Source organism: Marmota flaviventris, chromosome 9 (assembly GCF_047511675.1).
Source record: "Marmota flaviventris isolate mMarFla1 chromosome 9, mMarFla1.hap1, whole genome shotgun sequence".
NCBI lineage: Eukaryota > Metazoa > Chordata > Mammalia > Rodentia > Sciuridae > Marmota > Marmota flaviventris.
This window is the reverse complement of record NC_092506.1, coordinates 55,281,855-55,306,096: the sequence shown is the minus strand read 5'-3', so window position 1 is coordinate 55,306,096 and position 24,242 is coordinate 55,281,855. Positions and strand designations below refer to the sequence as shown.

At 39.9% G+C, this 24,242-nt stretch overlaps 1 protein-coding gene across 8 annotated transcripts in view; it reads left to right on the top strand.

Annotated features, from left to right (window-relative positions):
• Positions 1 to 24,242, top strand: part of Ppfibp2 (PPFIA binding protein 2) — a 160,372-nt gene that overhangs the window by 84,054 nt on the left and 52,076 nt on the right. For all 8 annotated transcript variants that reach the window (XM_071616407.1, XM_071616408.1, XM_071616405.1 and 5 more), the window contains 3 exons: positions 4,006 to 4,098; positions 7,621 to 7,734; positions 18,619 to 18,750. In XM_071616407.1, the coding sequence (XP_071472508.1) occupies positions 4,006 to 4,098; positions 7,621 to 7,734; positions 18,619 to 18,750 (339 nt within the window). The remainder of the gene's footprint in view (positions 1 to 4,005; positions 4,099 to 7,620; positions 7,735 to 18,618; positions 18,751 to 24,242) is intronic.

Sequence of the window (24,242 nt, the reverse complement as noted above, 5' to 3'; positions counted from 1 at the left end):
ACCACTGCCCAATGGACCGGTATAACTACTGGGAGAGGATCATACCCTTGAGTCTGTTAGGAAAAGAAAATACAAGAGTCACTGTCCTAATTCCTTGAGCAGTGCTTCTAGATTTTAAAATGTATCTTAAATACTCAAGAAAAAATATTTTTTTAAGACACTATGGTTAAAGTAATGTTTCCTTGATCATACCTCCCAATTTCACTTTCTATACCCCAGAGTCTTCTCCAGAAGATGGCACTATTAAAAGACCACCAAGTGACATTTTGGATACCTTTTCTATTTATTTTTATAGATATGTAAATAACTATGGGTTATATTTTCTGGTATGATGCCACGTGATTTTTTTACATCTTTTTTTATTATTCAATGTCTCTAAGTACCTATCTCATGTTTTAAAATACTACAAATTGTTCAGATTATGGATGAACCATTGTTTATATAGCCGCTCTCCCATTAAAGACATTTTCCACCTTAAGTGAGTAATCCTATAATTAGAATATATAAAACAAAATTTATACTTGATCTGCTCCTCAATTAACCTGTAACAACAGAAAGCATACTAATTTGCTATATAGTAATCTGGGCAAATTGTCCACTTGTGTCTTGTTAAAATACTTTGTGCCTTAGTTCCTTTATTTGTAAAATAGGAATAAAAATGGCATCCATCTCATGAAGTCATGGGAAGGATTAAGTGACTTAATGCACATAGTGCTCTCATCAGTGCCTGGCAAGTCTTGGGTGCTACGTAAGTACTTGCTGTCCATTGAAAGCACTGTGCTTGCACCATACCATATGGGTTTCTTAGAATTACTTTAGCCCCTCTTATCCATCAGCCTTAGACATATTTTGTGAGCATCATACAAAAGCAATGCTTTTTACTAGGCTGTGTTTACTTTAAAGTTGTCTTCATGGAAGTTGTGGATCCAGTTTGTTTTGAAAACAGAAGTGGTTTCTCTCTTGCCCAGGAATAAGTTGTCTCTCCTAAGCAGTTTGATTTTCCCTTACTGATCCATGTGTCTTTTAACTGACCATGTTCTCTTCTATTGGCACCAGAGTGAATCCAGATTTTTGATCCATTTCTAGCATATGATATGAATTTTGGGGCATACATTTTGCCTCTTAACTGATGATTCTAACTTGCTTTCTTAACCTTATTTGGGGGTCAGTTATTACAAATGGCTGACCTTCTGGAAGTTTGGATGGGTTGACCTTTTATTATAACGAGGGACTGTTTTGAATGAGTTTTATTATCAGTTCAGGTAGTAGCTACTGTTCCAGCTGCCTCCACACACATGGAGGTCAGGGGGGCAAAGCAGGGAAAGAGAGAGGACTTGTGAACCCCTACTTTCATTGGACACAGAGTGCTATCCAAACTGATTTTCCATGGGGAACTTTAATTAGTGAGTTTAAAGAAACAGGCAGAAGGTTCAAGAAGTGACTGAGAGGTGGTTACTTTAATTGCAGGCATATGTCTAATGGTCCCTTTAAAGAAAGGACCATTCCTTCCAGCCTGATAAACAGAAGAGATGCTTCTGAGTTGTCTCTGATCTAGCTGGAGCCATTCTGTTGGAATATATTATTGGGAACCGTATTAAGGGTGATTGAACCCTGCTTCTGGTATGAAAAAGTTCAACATGTATTTATATTTTATATTTCTGTTTTATATTGCCAAGACAATATAAAATTATAAGTACTCACTAAAGGAGCATATTGCAAGCCACTTGAATACAGCACAGTGGGTGTGGTGGCTTGCTGGAGTCGTGTAGAAGGATCTACCCTTTTGCTTTCTCCCCATTTCCTACTGGACAAGTTATACCACAGTGCTGGGTGATCCATGAACATGCTGACTTTGGCCCTGGGGTCTGATGTGCAAAGTGTCAGTTGGAGGTCAGTTATTACAAATGGCTGAACTTCTGCCCACTAAAAATCATCATAGTGATTTTTTTTTTAGTTTTAGATGGACACAATACCTTTATTATTTTATTATTTTTATGTGGTGTAAGGATCGAAATAAAGGTCTCACACATGCTAGGCAAGTGCTATACCACTGAGCCACAATCCCAGTCCATCATTGTGAATTCTTTAACAGAGGATTTCCCCTGCTATTAAGAATTTCCTATTTTTCCTTGTCAGGTTCTGAGATAATATAAGTTATGCTGTATCCTTGGATGCTAGGCAGAAAATTTGGCCATGTTAGAGTTCCTGAAATATTAATTAATGTCAAAACAATAAACTGCCCTTGGCAAAAAAGAAGTCATTTGTGATTGTTAAGGCGCTTTGTCTGGGGCATGAAAGAACTTCTATAACAATGGACAAAACTCAAGCTTCAGCAAGGCAGGAATAAAAGGCAGTGGTGTGGCAGCAGGCGCCGTGCGCCATGTGCCATCTAGACAGTGCCTGGCACAGGTGCCCTGGGAAGCGCTCCTGGGCTCAGCCTCCCACAGTTGCTTCAACAAACATCCAATGCTTCTCTCATTAGTGAGATACCAAGGCTTGAATGTGGAATGGTTGGTCCCTATTTCTGCTCTAGAACTGAGAATTACTCTGCCACCTTATCTCAGCTAGGTAGTATCTTGGGGAGGGGTAAGATGACAGGAGGAAGGAGGGGTTCTTTCTCACCGAGAGAGAGGTTGGAAAGCCCACTTGCAATGTTGAAATGCAGAGAAATATGCCAGGACAAGGTGGGCCAACCCTGGGCCTCTCTGTCTTGCCTATTTGCATAATATTGTCTTTCCTCTGGGGTAGAAAATACCTGCTTCATGAATATTGGAGCATTGATGTCATGGACCAGCCCAGATTATGAGGATAATAACTTCCACATTTAGCAATGACATCTACTTTTTCAGACTACCAACCCACTAAATGGCCTATTGTAGGCCCCTGGCTTCAGCCTGTCATTTGATATGGAGGAAGTGTCCACTGGTGGTATTGGGGCCAGTTCAATGCCATTAGCAGCTCCTTCTCTCCTCCCTACCTATAACCAGGTCAGACACACCCTAGAAAGTGACAGCTCCTATATCTCTATGCTCAGAACATTTTATAAGATTCTGTCTCTACTCTGCCATTTTACATTCTCTCCCTTTCCTCTGTTTTCTGTAATTTTTGGCTATTTGTATTTCCTGTATTTTCCCTCTGCTTAGCTCTTTAAGATCCTCTATCTCTTATTTAGTTTCTACTCAAGATGTTTCTATGTAGCTTGCTTCTCTCTCTTTCTATGCTACAGAAATATGGTATGCCAACCTGGCTGCCAAAGTCTTAATCAGGGTTAGAATTTCGGTGGGAAGGGATATGTATGTAGAATGATGTTCAGGATGGGCCTCCATGCTGCAAGGTGTGCATGGTCTCTGAAGAATCTTGCTGTGAAAATTGCCAAGATCTGTGTAGGAGTTGTTCCCACACAGTTCCTTAATGAATGGTACCAACTCCCTTGGTCTCAAAGAGCAGACCCTCAATGGATGCAGTGGCAATTCCTGTAATCCCAGCCACTCTGGAGGCTGAGGCAGGAGGATCACAAGTCCAAGGCCAACTTCAGCAAATTAGCAAGGCCTTAAGCAACTTAGTGAAACCCTGTCTCAAAAAATAAAAGGGGCTGGGGATGCAGCTCAGTGGTAAAGTACTCCAGGGTTCAATCCCCAGTACCAACCTAAAAAAGAATAGACCCTCATTGTTGCTTTGACTCTGGCAGGCTGTGCCTTTAGCTGAACCAGACCCAGCACGCCCAGTCAAGCCAAGCACTGCTGGCCTGGAGCTTTGTGGAGGCCTCCAGGCCAAGGGTGAGGTCATCAGGGTGGTTGCACCACTTCCAAGGAACACACCTTTCAGTGGCATGTGGTCTGATCTTCCTTGTAGTAGTTTTGTAATCTTTGGCTTCCTGTTTTGGTAGATGGTTTTGCACATATAATCAATGAAACTGTCTTCACAAATTGCATACACTACACACTCCATTTGAAAGCAGGTAGTGTTTTTCTAGCTTTGTAATTGTATTCTTTCCCCTCTCTTTAGTCCCAGGCAAATCACCATGGTGCTGCTAGTAATGAAACCTACCAGGAACGCTTGGCACGTCTAGAAGGAGATAAGGAGTCCCTCATATTACAGGTGGGTGCTTTTGGATGGAAACCAGTTTACCTGTTACCTGTAGCTCTGTATCTTCCCCAAGCGATAGGGGCTTTCTCTGTTGGAGTATTCCTGCTCCCAGAGTGTATGTTTTTCAAACAGGCTTTTTCTAAAAGCAGAAAGTAACTGAGAGCACAATTTAGCTTACTTGACTTTGGAGGACTGTGATTCATTCATTTATATTATACACCACTAAGCACCTGCCTCTACACACTTGAAGCCTTGTGGCCAGGCTGATGACCTGGTGCGAAGAATGAACAAAATGGGTCCTGTCCTCAGGATCACAGTCTTGTAAGGGAGATGAGATCATCTTCAAATCACTAATAAAATGTCTCTGAGTGATGCAGGCCTCAGAGTAAATGCTAACGGAATCAAATCCAAAGTGTGTGAAGCTAAATCTAGACTGATCACATTGATGCCAAATCCCCTGGAGCTGGTAACATGGGCTAAGCCTTTGATGGCTTTCTTGCTTCAAACAGAGGAACTCCTAAACTTCCCATAGAGAAAGTGAGCCAAATAAGCTTTTTCACTTCTGAAAACCTGTGTTGGTACTATTGGAAGTTAGATATTCTCACAGGAAGGCTATTACTGAAGCAGGAACTCTGCTGTGTTAGCCTCAAATACATAAATCAATTTAGCAAGGTTTGAGGTCTGGTATGCATCAGATGTTAATTGACAATTGGAGAATATAAAGATTAATATCCTAATCATAGCTCCTTAAAAAGCTTGAAGGGTGATGAATAAGACTGACGGTGGAATAGAGGAGGAGATTTGCACCCTACTTTTGTTCTTTTTACTTCAATGATTTTAAAATCACTCATTCATTATAAAATAATTGAGTATCTACAACTCATCTGTCAGATACTGGTTTTAGGTGCTGGGTATACAACAGTGAACAAAATAGATCAAGTCCCAATTCTTGTAGAGAAAGAGAGAGAGGCAGGGAGTAGGATGGGGTAGGGAGAGGACAGTAATAAACAAACCAATAAATAAAATATTTCTGGTGGTGATAAGTATTCAGGAGGAAAGTGAAGCCAGATAAGGAAGTTAGGGAAGGTCTCCGTGTCAGGAGGAAGCTAAGAGGGGAGCTGTGCTGATACTTGGAGAAGAACATTCCAGCAGAGGCAGTAGTCAGTCCAGCCCACACACTGAGGCAGGAGCATGCTTAGTGTGCAGAAAGAACAGCAAGGGCCATCATGTCTACAGTCCCTACTTTGAAGAAGTAGGGAGCCACCTGAGAGTAGCATGGCCAGATTTTACTGCACAGATGTTTTGAAGAATGTCTACTTTGAAACTCCCTCCTAATGACATGATTAATAAAGAAGTATTCAATTTAGAATTCTGTAGTAAATAGTATGAAATTGCAAACTTTTGAACTGGGACCCTTTGTGATTGAAATAACACGTTTCTATTTAGAGAGGATTATAATTTAATAAAGAAGTCCTGTGTCAAAATGCTGTTACATTCATTTTTTTTAAAATTTCAAATTCTTGAATAATCCCTGTTTAGATAATCTTAACACAGTTGGGAAGCTACTTACCAGGAAGCAGAAGTTGACCCCAGTGGTTTCTAGGCAAGCTTGTAGACAGACTCTCAAAGCAGCTTTTACATGCTCGCTCCTGTTCCTGTTCCTTGGGGGCCTCTGGAGTTGGTTAGACAGATCCTCAGTGGGGTATAGCCTCTTGCTTAACTCCCACAGCAGTTTAGCCAGACTGAATTAATTTGAGTCCTTGGTACAGGATGTGTTCCTATTTATTTTTCTATTCATAGAACACAAGACAAACATACATAACAAAATAGTTTGCTTCTAGGATTAATGAAAAGCAAAATCTTTGTCTAAATTATAATTCCTTTAAGGCAAAGATTTTCATCCCCTCACCCCCTTTTGTATCCCTCTTTACCTAATATTATGCCCAGTATGTAGAAAGGGTTCAAAATATATTTGTCTTTATTGAATGAAGGTTACATTGTAGGATCTTTATGTGTTTTGTGTTTATTTTCTACACCTCACCATTCATAATACGTGTAGAAGTCTCAAGATACCTTTAGTCTTATGTGCAGCTGAACCATGAGCTATAGAATTCTGAAGACTATATATTATTCCTCAGGGTATCACTAGCACATGGCCCCAAGGCATAGTGTAGACATATAGGTGTTAATCCTCATAATGGGATTAACCATAAAACATCCTTTCTAAAGGAGAACTCTTGAGTCCCAGAAAGCAGAACCAATCCCCCAGAATCCTACTCTTTTGAAAGTGGAATTAGTAGTTGAAATGGGTACCAACAGTATTGAACAAGGATAAAAAACAAGCAACAAAAACACAAAAAAGGTTTATTGTTTAATATGGGTCTAGTTGACAGAAGGAGCCCAATTTTTTAATTAAAATTGAAATATTAGCAAACCATGCATCAATGTCAGGAATATGTTCCAATAATTCATTCATTATTTGGGAACATAAACATGGAAGGGTTAAAGCCTGTTAGTTTAGATTCATTTCTTTTTAAATGGAAACTTTCTAAGTCGTACAGTTTATTTAAACACTCATAAATTAACTCACATTATCTCTTTCATGCTCCATCTATCATTCCATTATAGACTGAGAAATAATTTAGAATAATCTATTTGTGAACAACAATGACTCCACCCAAAAAGTATTACCAACTATTGATTTCTTTGCTTTTGGGAGGCCACCTATTCTCTTATTCATCTTCCTGATTTGGGGTATCTCCTAATGAAAGAAAGAAAGAAAGGAAGGAAGGAAAAGAAAGAGAAGACTATGAAAACCCTCACAGTATGTATTTAGGGCATAATTTAAATAACTTATTATAAGTGGGTTTTTATTAATGTTTTCCATAGAGAATCTCAGGGTTCCTCAGAAAAATGACTCTTTTCTACCACATATGTGCAGTGTGGCTTCTGTATATGAATGACTTAAAGTCATGTTTTGGCCTGTGAAGCACAAAAACCTCTCTGGAGCCAAGTTTTGTCAGTGCTAATACATGCCCTTTGTGTCCCACATTCCTTAATTACTTCAAAACACTTGCCTGATAGGTGAGTAGTCCTCACACCCTTATGAGAGAGGTTAGGTCATTGGTTGGTTTCCATAGAGGTTTGGATTGCTCTTCCACATGAGGTGGCAGAAGCTCTGGCAAGCCAGCTGAGATATGCCTTGAGGTCGCACTGCTCTGTTAGAGGAATCAGGAACAGGAGTCCAACCTAGAGGCAGCTCTCCTGGCTGTTGGGTGCTTTTCTCTGGAGTCTGTCAAGAGCAGGAATGTGACCAACATCGTATGGGCATTGACCAAGACTACCTGGTAAGGTAAGAACTAGTGTTGCCTTCATCCAGGACACTTCCCCCACCTTCTACTCACCTAAGAGAAAAGCTGTTCCTCCTCACACATGAGTCAGTGTTGCACTTTCACTGCTCATACTCAGTGGGGAAACTTTGCTCTCATACAGTCCCTGCCACTCTACTGTTTGGTGCTTTATTTCCTGGAACAGGTGAGCGTTCTCACAGACCAAGTGGAAGCCCAAGGAGAGAAGATTCGGGACTTAGAAGTGTGTCTGGAAGGACACCAGGTGAAACTCAATGCTGCTGAAGAAATGCTTCAACAGGTAAGGTCAGGTGGGGTGGAAGGGCACTGGGCTTGAATCAGCTCCTGTGTTAAAGCCCCCTTCTGTGCTCTGCTTACTTTCCCAGCCCGCCTGGAGGTAGAACTGGCTGCTCAGTGTGCAGTGTTTAGACAGTAGGTGAAACCAGCCCGAGAGTGAGGGTGGAGAAGGGCCAGCCTGAGAGGAATAACCTGCTGAGCTGGTTAGACGGATTCCTAGGCCACACTTTCTCTAGGCCTGGTGCTGAGAGCTCCACTGGCTGTGTCACCCTGCTCTTATCACAGGAACCACAGTTTGACTGCTAGTGGCACCTGGGTTTTAGAATGTCAATTTGTCAGCTTATTTTCTGCTCTTTTGCCACTCTCATTTTACTCCCTCTCACTCTGTGGTTTTCTTCGATACAAATCATTACATGAAGAGCATCTTAATATAATTTAATAGGCATCAAAATGAAAAAAAAATTTAGCTGCTTCCCTAATGTTCAAATAATGTCCTTTCCTTCTTTTCTTTTGGATGTGTTCATTATGCGTTCACATAATTTACAAAGCCATGATCATACAGGGATACAATTCTGCTCTCAGGTTTTGTGTGATTAATAGAATATGGTGACTTTTTTCCATTTTAAAACTTTTGCTGTATAGTCATTGTTACTGTCATTTACAATATGATTTTTTTTAGTGAAACTATCATATTTGATGTAACCATTCTTTTCCTGAATAGGTTTACTTTATTGTAAAATGAGCTGAAGTTATTATAACTTTAGGTGCTCAACTTTAGATGCTAATTAGATTTTTATTTTTTATTTTTTGTTTTTTTTTTTTAAAGAGAAAGAGAGAGAGAGAGAATCTTAATATTTATTTTTTAGTTCTTGGAGGACACACCATCTTTGTTTTTTGTATGTAGTGCTGAGGATCGAACCCGGGCCGCACGCATGCCAGGCAAGCTCGCTACCGCTTGAGCCACATCCCCAGCCTGAGATTTTTAAATTAAACTATTAACATTAACTTAAATTATTCTTGAATTTTCAGTTTTTTTTTAAATTAAACCATTCGTGAAGTTTATGTGTATATGCTTTGTAACTCCCAAATGGTACTTGGCATATAAAAGGTGCTAACCATTTCTTCAAAGAACAAAAATCATTCCTTTAAAATGAGTGGATTCAATTAGGTAACTGCTTATAAACTTTCCCTCAAGCTCCAACATTTTTTTATTGTTGTGATCAGCCTAAAATTAAAATGTTTCTTGACAGTATAGTAATAAATATAGGCTTTGCATTTTACCTTTGGTCTTAAAATAAAACGCCTTAATTCCAGAGTTTCATTTGAAGAACTTAAAGAAAAAAAGGGGGGGGGGGGAGTCAGTATTTTTATGCATATGTCTTCATAAAAACTGTGTTAACAACTCAGAGATTGTTGTTAGTTTATCTTTTCATAACTGATTAATAAGTTACCCTGTTGTTGGCTCTATTTGGCTTTCTTTTTAGATTCATATGTCATTTCTCTTGTTTACAATATTCCCTGAAAATCTGAGTAGCAATAGGAGTCAATTCTTTTGTTGTTGTTGTCATGAATGTTTCTTTTGAAGACTCAGGAAGGAAAATAGTGTGATGGGAAAAATCTAAAATGTCAAGGGAGCATTTTCATGAAGAGTGCATAAAACATCGCACTAGATTATATTTTCAAGTCTGCACAAGTGTGGTTTTGAGATGGAAAGGATAAGGGAGGAAGATGATGGAGTGTTGTGAATAATCCAAAAAGAAACCACAAAAATTTGAGTGCAGAAGGGAACACGTGAGAAAAATGTCAGAAGGTTGATATTTCAGGAACGTGGTGTCTGGTGAGTAATCACATAATCAGAAGTCAGAGAATGAATGCATTGTAGTGCCTGAGTTATCTGCCTGGCTGCCCTGGCTTCTCTTCTGGACTGTTCTACATCTCTCTTTGGCTGTGTTTCTGCTCCATCCTCAGAGTCTCTGTGTCAAGGAGTCTGATGTAGGTGCCCAGCACCACATGGAGAGTGTCTGGCATTACCCCCTGGATGGCATTTTAGACTTTTTAAAAAGTCTTAAGATCAATTACCCTTTGTATCTGTTTATTCTAGATCTTCTTTCTTGTGTGTAATGAGTTGAGATAATTTGCATGTACCATACATAGAGGTGGATGTTGTGACCTGGTATATTTGGAAATATGGTAGCTCTTTATTTGCCACTTTTGGGTTTTAAGATCTTCCTGAGCTTGACCAAGTTATTTTTGTGCCCATAAGGTTTCATTGTGTTCTCTCAATCTTTCAAATGTAAAATTTCTTGACACATTGTTTGTTTAAGACATGGGACACACTTGAGCATCTCAAGTTTTTGCACATGCTATTGCTTTCCTGAAATCTGCTTGATGCTATCTGTATAGACACTTGATTCTTGTATCACAGCACTGATGTAATGCCATCTACAGCTTATAGTATTTACATGTTCTCTGAACTGGGGGCAGGCAGAGACCTGTTCAAATTGGCAGAGATATCCTAAGCTGCAGGGCTCTTGGCTTCTGGTATTAGGAGCAGGAATGACTCATGGCCTAGAGGCAGAGAATGGAGGCAAACAATTGCCTCCTTCTGCTAGCCTTAGACCATTCCTGCCCTGATCCAAGCCTGGCTTATCTGAACGAGACCCTTTTCCTGTCTCCAGTGGGTCCTTCTGACTGCCTGCAGACACAGTGCATCCCTAGGGATGCTGCTTCTGATACTCTGCACATTGAATGCATCCTAATGGTGGCAATTATTATTCAATTCCAGTTGACTGCCTGTATGAGCTGCATAATGCTAGATAGTCCTATTTTTCACAAAAAGTCTTGAATTAAAGATTTAAAAGTATTTATTTTTCTATATTGCCAACTAATTTAAAATGTCATGCGAATCAGAGTATACATCTATAGGTCAAGACTAGCCTGCAAGCCTCTAATCTGAAGTCTACTCTAGACTTTGTTCCCATTTCTGACTGAAATATCACTGGGGGACTTAAGGAACCCCAAATAAACATAGCCCAGATTCTGTCCTCAGGCTCCAGCAAGCCCATCCCACAGCTTGCTCTCATACCCAATGTCAACCTCCTTCAGGAGGCCAAGAGGAAGAGTTATCTCCCACCCAACTCATGAGCCAGGCACCTCTCAGCCTAGCCCAACTCAGTCCTTGCTTATTGTTCATCTCTCAGCTCCCAGCTGTTTTCATCTGTATGTGAACTCATTGAACCTCCAGAAGGAGAGAACATGAAGACCCCCATCTTGGGATTAGACAGGCAAACCAGAAACAGAGAGTCAGCACAGGAGCAGGTCCATATGAGCAGAACATAGACTGGGGACACATTTGAGCACACAATAATATTTCTTATCTGCGACCCTCTGCTGGGTGCAGGGTGGGAAGGGAGACGCTCTGAGTACCCCTGGGAACTGCCTGAAGAAGTAGCTTCTTCAAATATGGTCTCAGACTCATTGAGCATGTCTGGCTTTTCCAGGAAACTTTCCCCATTAAGACAAGACATTTCTCAGGAAGTGTATACATAGATCTTTAAACGAGGGACAACCTGAGTCAGCTTCATTGATCTGGAACTGTCTGGGCCTGGATATAGAGCTCTGAAGGTGCTCCCATCAAGAGTTAATGGGGACTGTCTCTGGTTCTTGAGCACATCTGCACATTTACCCAGCTACATAATGAAGCCATCTGAACCCAGGGCCCAGAATTGCACCCCAGGAATATAGCCTGAGTCAGTGACTTCCTCATGATTTGCTCAGACTGTGCTGGTGACAAAATCTCTATATCAGGAAAAGCTCCTCTGGGTCTGTTGGTATATTTCAGGCCACATGGCTTTTTCTAAAGTGGCCTCTGTGGATTTTCTGAGATCTGGTTCATTTCTGCACATTGAGCTTCTTTGCCTTGATCACTGACCCTTCTCCAGAGGAGCATGATCTCAGGGAAGAAGCTCATGGCACCTAGTGGATCAGAGGTTTTACATAGGGCGTCAGCCACAGAGAAATTTTTCCCAGAGACTGGCTATTTACAGATATAATTAACATCAAGAACAGAAGTGATATACAGTGCCAAAAGGAAAACCTCCATTTCTTTGTGAAGATACTACCCTACTGCTATGGGAAACCCTGGGTGACAACAGCCTTTGTTTCAGGTCTCCCACCTGACCCAGAGTTTCTGGGTTTGGTCAGCTTTATTGCTTTGGATGCCTTTTAGGTGAAGCATGCAGAGTGACAGTGTAGGGGATTAGGAGTCAGTGGACATGAGCTTCTATAACTAACTACTGGCAGTTGGTTTGGGAAGGTTGATGGACATGTTTTACTTACATGTTATAATATGGACTTTTCTTACAGGATATAATATGGACTCTACGTCATCCAACTCTACTACCACCTAAAATTGTAAAATTATTCTTGTGTTTTAAAAATTCACTATCATACAAATGGCCTGTATAAGTTAAGATGTTGAGCAGGGGGTTTGGGGGCCTAGGACACTTGATCAGTGCCTGGCTAGTAAAAAGGTATTTCTGTCTCAGAGAATATTAAACAGGTCCATGTATATGATCTGGAAGAAGCACAAATCCATTCAAGGAGGTGAGACACTGAGTCATGTGTGAAGAAAGCGGGCATTTCCCAAATATTTTCTAGAATTCCCTCTGGGAGATTCATGAGCCACAAATAACTAGTTTTTTCATGTTTATCTTGTTTGATGTTGAGCGTCTTAGACCACAGCAAGGAGTGATACATTAACCTCTTTTTATAGATAAGACTGAGGTTCAGCGAGATGGTCTAGTTAGTGGGGACTGAATCTGGACTCAAACTTTACTGTAAGCACTTCTTCTCTGCACAGTGTTACTCATGATCCAGGCTTCCTGGCAAGACTCAGGTCGTTTGCATCAAAGGGCAAAGGAACATATTTTTTTCTTACATGTCTTTCCATGGCCCATTATTTCATTCTAGTTTCAGATTGCCAGTCTGGTTGTAGTCCTCTGTCATTGGTCAGTAATTCCCTGGGTCATATTCCACACTTAAAGATGGAGGTAATTGCTTCAACATGTGGCCTGAAAGGCAAATTCTTTTTATCAGCTCCAGTCAGAACCTGAGCTTGGGCAAAAGGAAATGGAGAGTTATTCTAAGATGTAAACTTTCTTTCATCTCTGGGAAAGGAGATGTATTTGTCCTTCTGGAAGAGATTAGTGGTAGTGGTGAAGTGAGAGAGGTGAGTGATAATTTTATCCACTGTTTTTCCTGAGGTATCATTAGCCAGTTTCATGATCCTTCACAGTAAGTAAAACAAGCCCATCATACCCCTCCCTCCTCATCCCTACAGGAAACCTTGAAACAATTAGGAGCAAGCAGAATGCTGTTTATGAAACCTTTGCCCCTTATCCTCAGCCCCCTGCCTCCCTTCCTCTTCCCTCCCCGCACATCGGGGTAGCTGTAGGACTCCAAGAGAGTCCCAGCAGAATTACCCCATGGAAGTCAGGATTCCTGAGTGTGGGGCAAACCTTGCCTGGGGAAGATGTTAGTGCTCCAGACAAGGAGGCTGGATCCAGAGCTGAGCCAGTCCTGGAAATGAGAACTAGAGTCTCATGAATGTTTTCCTTTAAGTGTAAACAGAATAAAAGCAGTCAGCAAAACAGATGAAGAGGAAAAAGAAAGGTCAAGAAAATCTGGAACAGGGAAGATGGGGTGGCAAGGAGTAGCTTATACCAGTTGATGAAGTGGAGACTGTTAAGAACCAAGAAGTATAGTCAGGATCCCTGCACTTCACCACTACCACTAACCTCTTCCAGAAGGACAAATATATTGCCTTTCTTGGAAATTAAAAAGTTTACATCTCAGAACTTCTGAAAGGTTGGACATCAGTTTCCAGACCAGAACTATTTCTGTGCCCTACTTGTGAAGGCAGAAACCAGATTTCAGGTAGGCAGACATCTTGTTGAGAAGATGAAGCAGCAGAGATAGATTATTTTTTTTAAATATATGTATTTTTTAGTTGTTGATGGATCTATTTTTAAATTACATGTGTGCTGAGAATTGTACCCAATGCCTCACACATGCTAGGCAAATGCTCTACCACTGAGCCACAACCCCTGCCCCAGAGATATATTATTTTTAAAGCTTGATTATGAAGTGGGGAGGAAAGGGCAGAGAAACACAGCACTTAAACACACAGCATGTACTTGCCCAGGGAGAGGACATGGGAGTTGATGGTGGTAACTTGAGGGGCAGTCAGGGTCAAGAGGGGAGTTTCTTAAGAATGTCAGAAATTTGATCATGTTTATAGCCTGAGGAATGAGAGCTGATGGTGAGGAGAGATTAAATGCCTGTCAAAGTGGATGATTGATGGTCCTACCCTAGACTAGTACTGAGCTTGCTGGGAACTCCTCAAACAGAGCACAGAGGTGAAGGAGAGGCTAGGGCCATGTGAATGGGAGTCATTCTGAGTTACCAGCTAGAGAGAGAAGCAGGTCCATAACACAGGGACAAAGTCAAAGATAATTTTTAAGTTTCATAGGTCGTGTGAGGATGCCTGAAGAATCTGGAGACTGAGAAATGGCAAGAAACAGGAAGGTCAGTGAGAGGTGACGATTCAGGAACAAATTCTGGAAGCACTGTATCCTTTGATGCGTACTTTTTCTGTGCAATCTGGAAACTTTTTGGGTTAGGGAACTGTTCTAAAAAGTGAAAGAACCTGACAGAGAGGATGGCCATGTGCTGTTGTGGCACATTAGCCTTGGAAAGGAGCCGAGTGCTTGCTACTTCTAAGACAGGGTTTTAGGAGATAAGAATGAGATGATTCTGGAAAATGTTGAAATAGGAAGAATTTAAGTTCAATGAATAATCTGTTGGTTTTTCGCTTTTCGGTAAACACAAGGAGAAATTATTTGAAGAGGAGAGGGGTGCATTGTGGGGTTTATGGCTTGAGAACAGAAAAGATTTGGAGAAATCCCTGAAAGGAATCAGAGATGAGCACAACATTTTTCAGGCAGTATTGGAAGATAGACTGTAATTTGATAGTGTGAATTTGTCTCAAAACCATCATTAAATGACTTTTGCTAGTAATTGTCATGCCATTGGGAATGGAAACAAACAAAAGACTGAGACTTGGCTGAATTGGGCTCTAATGAACACACAATACATCAGGTTTCAGAGTAGGGTGTGCTGGGTGAAGGATTTTTTGGTATAAATAAGAGTACAATTGAAATGACTAACCTTACGGAATCTAGTGGATAGGGAGACAAGTACTGTTTAAAGGAAGTTGATAAACCAGGAAAACAATGAGTTACTAAGTAACTAGTGGTCACAGAAGAAGAAATTAGAGATTGAATGAGCAAGTAGGGCAGTTGAAAGGTTAGAAGATTGTAGCCAGTGGAGGGAATTTCAGAGTTGAGGATTTTAGAAGCAGAGAAAACACATTCTGGGTAAAGATGAGAATCAAGCTCTGGCCATGCTGCTGAGAAGCTAAAAGGAAGTAGAAGTAAAGCCTGTGGGAGCCGAGATTCACTGTGAAGCTGAACAGAAGGTCAATGTGACTACTGAGCAGAAAAGTCATTAACGACAATGTTGAATCTACTGAGGAGACACAAAGTGCCCAAAGTAGGTAGAAAAGATATTGATGAAAGCTGTTGATGGGAAATGAGAGAATGTCTTGGTTCTGGATATTTGGGGAGAATATAACTGAATGGTGCTGCCTTATAAGAGGAGGGTTGATGCCGATGATTAGTGGAGACAAACAGTGGTTTGGAAGCAGTCCTGGAACAGGGACGAAGGTGTTCAGTAAATTGGGTTGGTGGGAACACAGTGTCCTCCACTTAAGATGATTGGGAAGAACATGGCACACTGTGAGAAAATACAGGATTCTGTTTATTTTGGAAGTAGAAGGAGTAATTGAGAATGTCAGTGATTAATTCCTACTAAGTTATACATTTTTAGAGATTCCAGTACATAATAAGTGATAAGAGGCCTTGCTCAGTCTGGAGATAGTGAAGTAGAGCTGGATTGCAGTAAGCTTATTGAAGACTGTGTTTTGAATTCATGTACTAGAACATTTATTGACAAGGACAAGGGGAAGATGATCATCACAGGTAGAAGAACATGCTAATAGTTATAAGCTAGGAGACAGTAAGCCAAAGCTTTATTATTAGTGAATCATAATAGATTTCTAATTAACACTAGCATGTCCAACTGGAATGTCCACTTTCAATGTGAGCATGACCAAGTGAAAAACTGGCTAATTGGACTGGATATTGGAACCAATTACAATATTATTCTCATCAGCTAGAACATTGGTATGACCAATTACAACTGGTAGTTAAAACAGCTAGAGAGATTTTTGGCAGTAGCGGAAGTAGAATAGACTTTTAACTTTCAAGGGAGACACATTCTGAAGCTTTTTTGAATTCCACCAAAGCAGTATCTCAAATGCTCATCAGTAGAAAAATTGCATGAATATCATCTTACAGCACTCGAATAGTCAACAAGGGCTGTATTTTAACATGATGTCCCTAAGTGTTGGCTTCTGGTAAGTATTTAAAAATATAAATGAAGTCTCCTAGAGAACTTTTCTTTTTAGATCTCTGAAGTAATTGTTCTTGTGGACCTTAATTTGTGTAATTTTTCCTTTTCTCTGTTGCATTGCAGTAAGTAAGCTTGCATATTCATTGTAGTCCATTCCTATTTGTTCACAGGACTTTATAGCATGAGTTTTCTATGAACTGTAACTCTTGAGTTCAACTTCTATTTCTATCTGCTTTAATTTTAGGATTTTTTTTAACCTGGATATATCTATTTTGCAAACTGCCTTAAATCATTTTTGAAACAAGGCAGGTAGATGAAAGATGGGAAGAGATAGACAATGAGATGGTAGAAAGTAAGGGTCAGGGGGAGAAAGAAGAAGAGGAGGAGGGGGGTAAGGGAATAGGTGATATGGGGATGATTACATCTTGAGAAATTCAAATACTCAAGACCAAGAGAACTCATAATTTCTGTGTGTCCTCCATCCAGGGAAGAATTGCTTAAGGCCCTCCATAGCCTGCCTAACCTTAGCATCAGACCCTGGTAGATAGTATGTGGCTCAATGAAATCTTGTCAGTCTGAGAGGATATTTCCTTGGCTCAGTGCAAATTTGCTTATTACTGTGTATATATGTTTTTTTCCCTCAAAATTCTTGAATTTTTTTTTTCTGTTTGGGAAGCAGTGTGATATCTTAGATAGAAATGAATTCTGGAATTAAACAGAACTGGGTTTGAAAACTAATGCTGCTGCTGATTAGCATGTGTCTTTGGCCAAAAGATTTACTTACCCTTTACAGTTCTGTTTCCTCATCTATAGAACTGGGATACTAATATTTACTGTCAAATTCCTAGGAGGATTTATTAAGAGGATGTATGTGAAAGCACCCAGCAGTATCTGACACAGAGAAGGCACTCAACAAATCCAAATTCTCCATTGCATTGGACACACTTATCTGCCTGACTCCTTGTAGCCAAGTAGCCCAGTTCTGGCTCTGCAGAGCTGCTGCCTCTGCCCTGTCAGTCAGCTTCTAGTTTGGCCAGTCCAGGAAGAAACGGCCTCCTCAGCTCAGAGCTCAGAGAATCCATTGCACTGAGTTGATGGACTTCTAGATTTTCATCCCCTCAGGTTAGCACATGAGCAGTTTGTCCCAGGTACTGGCAGCCTTTGACCTGGGGAATTATGTAATCCAAGTCAAACTATCTGTCCTCTCTGGTTTGATTTATGATCTGAGGACAGTTTTAAATCTATGAAATCAGAACTGTTAGGTCAGAATGTTGAGATCACCATTGTTATACTGGGGTTGGGATGCCCAAGATGATACAAAATGTGTAGAACAATGAAGGATATTATGTCTTTTTTTGTCTAATACTTTGATCTGTTGCTGTCCTGATTGCCAGGAACATTCTCCTTGCCAGGAACTACCATGTGCCAGGATTTTGACCATGACAGGACATTGCTATTTGCCAATGGAAATATCTGTTGTCCTGAACTTTGGGAAGTGCTTTTGGTTTTTGAAGTCTTTTATAATTTCTAGTAACCCTCAGCAGATTTTTTACTATCTCCTTTGTTTTTTAGTAAGTGTATTTTATAAGTGTATGTATTTATGACAAATTTGTTGTTAAAGATCTGAGATATCTGATTGTAGTCAGTCACCATTCTAGCATTGGCAGGTCTATTAATAACTTTCTTGATCTCTCCTCACAATTAGGAAAGAACAGCCTTCTTGTTTACGTACCACAATGTTCAAATTGTAATTTTGGTACTTCTCAGAAAAGATCCATCTCATATAATAAGATTCCTATACAATTATCAAATAAATACTTGTAAATATCCACTTTCTATTCTAAATCCCATCTATGTTCACTGTAATGAGATCTTATATTGAGATGGCTAGAGATTGGACTCAATATTGACTGTGCCCAGCAGGTGATCTAGAAACTTTGGTTTTGAAAAAGACATTATTAATGTGAATTTTTGTTTATATGGTAGAGAGGAACTGCTAATTTGTCTTAAAAATAGAGATGGAAGAAGTTGATTCTTTGAGAGTACCCATGTGTTTTTTTCTGTTTGGAAATAATTAACAAGAATTTTTTTGTGGTGAAACATGTGTTTTGATAATTGTCATTCATATTGTCTTTCAAAAATCACAGTGGGTCACACCAGGGGATGTGCTATCCCTGAGAGAACCAGTGTCAGCCCTGGCCCATCTCTAATAGACCTGGAAGTTATATGCAGCAGTCTCAGTTTTGTAGTGTGCAATATACAACTTAGATACTGCCTTACATCTATAGATGGAGCTAGAGCTGTCCTTGTAGCAATGTTGGTTTATGATATTTGAGATCTGTTTTTCTTGTAGGAGCTGCTAAGTCGCACATCTCTTGAGACCCAGAAGCTTGATCTGATGACTGAAGTGTCTGAGCTGAAGCTCAAGCTGGTTGGCATGGAGAAGGAGCAAAGAGAGCAAGAGGAAAAGCAGAGAAAAGCAGAGGTGGGTACGATACACCAAATTCTGGAAGGTCCTATAATTGTACTAAGCTTAGACCTGGATAAGTAGGGAACTGGGAGGGACTATCCTAATATGGACTCAGCCATCTGGTCAACCCCAATTGTGGCAGCCACTGGGTGCCAGGAATATCTATGCAACTAGTGACACAATGATTTGTTAATATCAAGTTATCAGATTTTGCTGTGACTGCAAATTTCAGCAATACCCAAACCACCCAGTATTGGCTCTAAGTTTTTATCCTCCCTCAAACTGCTGACAAGGATGGAAAGGCATGCAGTAATGAGGGAAGGATCAGACAAACATGGAGGGACACAAATGTCTTCTGTAAGAACCAAGGTAGTGACAATGTACTGGGATGAAGTACAGCTTCCCAACAGGCCACTGTCACTATATCCAGAGAGTCTAGAGACATTTTGTTTACATACATTTCACTGATCCAGATGGAGCCCTCAGATTGCATGTTTCTTTTCTCCTGATGGGTCATATGGGTGTGCCCGTGCATACGCCTTGTCTAAAAGAATATTTTCTTACTTTTGTTTTTTAGGCCCCATTTGCCATTAGTTACAGCATGCCAGACTCCTTTTTGGATAAAGGTTTAGAGAGGGTTAGGCTCTGTAGCATTTTTATTTGAGAGAACAGCCTGTTTTAACCTTAGACAGCCACCTTCATATGTCTTTACCTTCAAATCTTTTACACCCAGCATTATGAGGTACAAATGAAAATAGGTTTTGGTTTCAGAAAAACCTAGGCAGATTTACTCATATATATCTGCTCAGTAGCTCTATGAACTTCAATAAGTTAGTTACTTAATCTCTCTAAACTTCATTTTCTTTATCTATAAAATGGATAACTTTGTGGTGAAGACCAAATAAACTTACAAAAGTTAAGTGCCTATCATAGTATGCATGTTTAGAATTTGGCATTTTGTATGTACTTGGTTTACCTTCATCTCTAGGCTTCTTAAAACTCTAAACATGCATATTGTTCCATTCTGAAAGGCATCAACATTGTTTGCACTGACACGTGCCATATTTCTGTTTGCTGGGTAAATGCTGGCAATTGGGACACTTCAATGTGTAGGCATATTCTTTACATTGCGTTTGAAAACCCACTCCTTATATTTAGTAAGAAGTGTAGTTAGTTGCCAAAGGAGGATATCTCTAGTAAGCTGAGACAGTGGCTTCTAGTGATTAAGAGTATAAGCTGTGGACTCAGAGCTCCAGCTTTGACCTATGCTAAGCTACTCAGAAGCTTTATGATATTGGCCAAGTAATTTCACTCCCAAATCCCTATTTCTTCTCCTATAAAATGATAGAGATAGCAATACTTGCTATTTCTTTGGTTGTCCTGAGGAGTGAGTGGGATCATGTATGTGCAGTCCTTAACTCAGTGCAGGACACATAGTAGTAGCCAGTTTTTATTGATCACTTACTGATAGCATTGTTAGCATGTTAGAAACGGAAATGTAGATTTGAATACATATTTACATGCCTCAGAGGTCTCAGACACAAAAAACCAATCTGTATGAAGTATTTATTAATCAAATGGACTGTGTCTTAAATGTTCATAGAAAAGCAGTTGGGTTTTATTCTGATTTTGTCACTTTACCAATATTTAAAGATATGTAATTACATGTGAATATACATTATGGCTTTGGAGGCAGAATTCAGTAAAGCTTAGTGAGAAGGCTTAAAGTTGCAGAAAGTCGACTCAAAGACACTTAAAAAAAGAAGAGAGAGTTGTTATGTCACACAGCTTGAAAAGTCTGGGATTTAAAAAGTCTGATATGACTAGATCAGGGTAATCTCACAGAGTCATTTAAAAATCAGTTTTACTGTATCACTTAGTTTTCTTTTATTCTCAGAAAGTCTCTCCCATCTGGTAACAAAGATGCTGTCAGTAGCTGTGCATTGATGTCCTGCCAGGCTGGCAGCCCCTGCGGACATTCTTTTTCTTAAAGATTCCAGAAAAAGCGCTAGGGTTGCATCTCTTTGGGCCAATTTTGGTCACTTGCCTGGTTGTACACCAGTCAGTATATGGATTACATGTGTGGGATGTGTGAGTGGAGAGTCAGTCCACCTGTGGAAAAATGCAGTTAATGTGGCAGCCACTCAGTCCCTTTGTAGGGGAAATCAGAAAGAAAGGAGAGCTCCCACTTCTGGGTTATATATTGCTAAAGCAGTCATTTTACTTCTCTCTCTCTCTCTCTCTCTCTCTCTCTCTCTCTCTCTATCTATCTATCTCTCTGTCTCTTATCTTTCTTTCTTTCATTTCTGAAGCATTATTTTATAATCTGAGCTTTTTGTTGTTGTTTTTCCATCAGGCAGTTTTGGCAAGAGGCAACACAGACCCTGTTTTTAGCCCCTGTTTTACCAGATCACAGCCCTTCCCCATTGCTAGTACAAATATTAGGTTTCCATGTGGAGGAATTCTGTAGACTGTTTAAACCTGTGATATTCAGTGAGCAGCCACATGACCTGAAATAAATTCCTCATTCTTGTAACTGAGCATGCTCTTTGCTAGTATGCTCAGGTCCTCTGCCTCTCTCTGTAGCTACTGGAGCACAGGGACTTAAAATTATGAGTGTTGCTGAAGCTGCACTGCGGTCATATGATGGAGATGTTTATTTTGAGTGAGACATTTTGCTAGCTCAGGTCATCAGAGGTTGTAACTGTATAAATAAAGGGAATGCTGCTTTCCTTCCTATACTGCTGCTGTATTTTTCCAGTGAATGTATTTAGCCTAAGGGCTGATTGCTTGTGGTTTGGAAAAGACAGGACTTTTTTTTTTTTTTTTTTTTTTTTTAAGTAGCCAGAACTGAAGTAAACTTCCTCAGGATAGCTCCAGCTTTATCCTCAAATTCCATTTTATGTTTCAATGAAAAAAAGAAGCTGCTGTTAACAAGAGTGCTGCAGACTGCTCTTTCTGCTCTGGTTCTGATCATACCCTTAAGCCACGGTTCTTAAATCTGCTCTGAGTTGTGGAAATGATTTCTGGTGGCCACTCAGTAAGACCTGAGGACTTGGAGGCACAGATTTTTTGATGGCCAGTCCGGTTTAGGGGTTGCTATGTAGTGGCTCACAGGAGCTAAGGGTGAATATTGAGTTTCCTATTTATTTTACCTTTTCTCTCCAACCTTTTGCAATGGTTCTGGGCTATATTAGGGTATCCAAGATTTAATTAATTAGATTTACTCCTGAAAAGCAAGATTACAGAAGATGGAAAATTAGTGCCAGATTTAGGATTATATAACTTGAAATATGAATATGATATAACATGAATATAAGAAATATTCCCCAATCATTCAAAATTCAAGATATAGCAAAAGGTCTCTTTCTACATCGTCTGATAGCCAGAAGTCAGGATCCAATGTTATCAGTTTGTTTTGTATCTTTGCAGTTATTTTATGCATGAACAAGCAATTCATGTGGAGACACACACACACACACACACACACACACACAGAAAGACTCCGGGGCAAAGGAAGCCTCTGTATGGTACCGCAGATCAAAGACATTTCAGAGGCATATTAATCAAAAGGGTATTGGAGAAGGGATGTGTGGGGAGCCTGCATCTGAATCCCATTGTGGGACCCAGTGAGTTCTGAGCATAGCTGCCAGAGCTGCCTGTTAAGAGGGGAGCAGGGATCCAGGAGTGCTGACAAATGGAGTTATCCCAATTTATCAGGGATTTATGTGAACAGGAAGAGAACTAGAAAGAATCTTTAGGTTTTCCTGGCTGAACATGGGAAGGCCTACAACCCAGGTGGTGGTGAGGTTATCATTCCTTCTTCATGTGGTTAGGACCTTAGAAGGGAGGGATTTCACTTTCTCAGCAGGAACAATCAGAATGATGGACTCTGGCCACAGAGCAAGAGCTTGGAACATTTTATGTGCTCAGACATGGACAGGCCTGGGAAGAAGATTTTTATTATTCTTGCTTTTATAAATATACTTTTTTCATTAGTATAAGAAATATACTTCAATCATTCAAAATTCAAGAATCAAGAGGATATATAGCAAAAGGTCTCCTTCTATACCTGTCTGATAGCCAGCAGTCAGGATCCAATGGTATCAGTTTGTTTTGTATCTTTGCAGTTATTTTATGCACGGACAAGCAATTCCTGAGGAGACACACACAGAGAGAGAGAGAGAGAGAGAGAGAGAGAGAGAGAGAGAGATTACAAATTCTCACTATTCTAAACCTTTCTTTTAAAAATGTACCAGTCTTAGAGTTCTTTTCATACTAAGTATAATAAGAACAACAACAAAAACTTCCTCATATATACTTATGTCTGCATATTTTCTATGGACTATGCCTTAATGAATTTAACCAGTTCTCTTTGGTAGACATTTGTTTCCAAGTTTTTGTGGTTACACATAATACTTTTAGCGAATAATCTCAAACGTGTGTGAGGCTCTTGAAGTGGAAATGATGGGTCAAGAGTACATGCACTTGAAATTTTGATATATTTCCAAATTGCTGTCTATAGAGTATAGAGGTTATTTCTTTTTTTATATATTTATTTTTTTAGGTGTAGATGGACACAACATCATTTATGTGGTGCTGAGGATCGAACCCATGTCCCACCCACGCTAGGGGAGTGCTCTACCGCTGAGCCACAATCCCAGCCCCAATATAGAGGTTATTTCTACCATCAATAAAATGCCAGGACAATATTAAATTGGAATAAAGGAAGAGGAAAAGAAAAAAACTAAGGATAATTGTGAACCAGTTTAACTAGTAGGAAGGGAAGGAAAAGCTATGATTGTGGGAGGTCCTGAGTAGTTTCACATAGAAAAGAACCTTAAAAATGAACTTTGATGATTGGCAAAGCAGGATTAACAAACTGCATAAACTGAGATTACAACATAGAGCAGCAATTACAATCTCATAAACATAACCTGAACATCATGATGTGGGACCCAAGAATGGATAAGTCACTTGCAAAAAACAGCTTTAAAGGAGTTTGTGAGGTGGGAGAGAAACATTTATGGTAAGAGAGGAGATGGGCCAGCCCTGAAGATAAAGAATTAGAAAGCTAAATTTAAGTGTCACATGTGATGATACACACATACCAGGAAACAATAACAACATGTGGTTAGGGAGAACTAAGGGTTATGGCTTGGCAGTGTTGGGTGTATCACATTGTCACACAAAGCAGAGGAAGAAAAATAGATACATTTCTGTTATACATCCCCAAACTGATCAGATACAGACAAGGGGCAGTAATGGAGGGAAAGGGGCAACAATTATTTGGATAATTCCTAAAAAGTCTTCACTTGAATACTGAAGTATTTGAAAGTTTTTTTTTTTTCATTTACTAGGATCTACCTAAAAAGGAAGAATATAAAACTGGGAAAGCTGCCCTTTTAGCTACAAATTTGAAGCAAAGGGAGAAAGTGCTTTAAGAAGGAAAAGTGTGTTAAGAGTGAGTGGTCATTTTTATTTGAAAGTTCATGTAATTGAGCAAG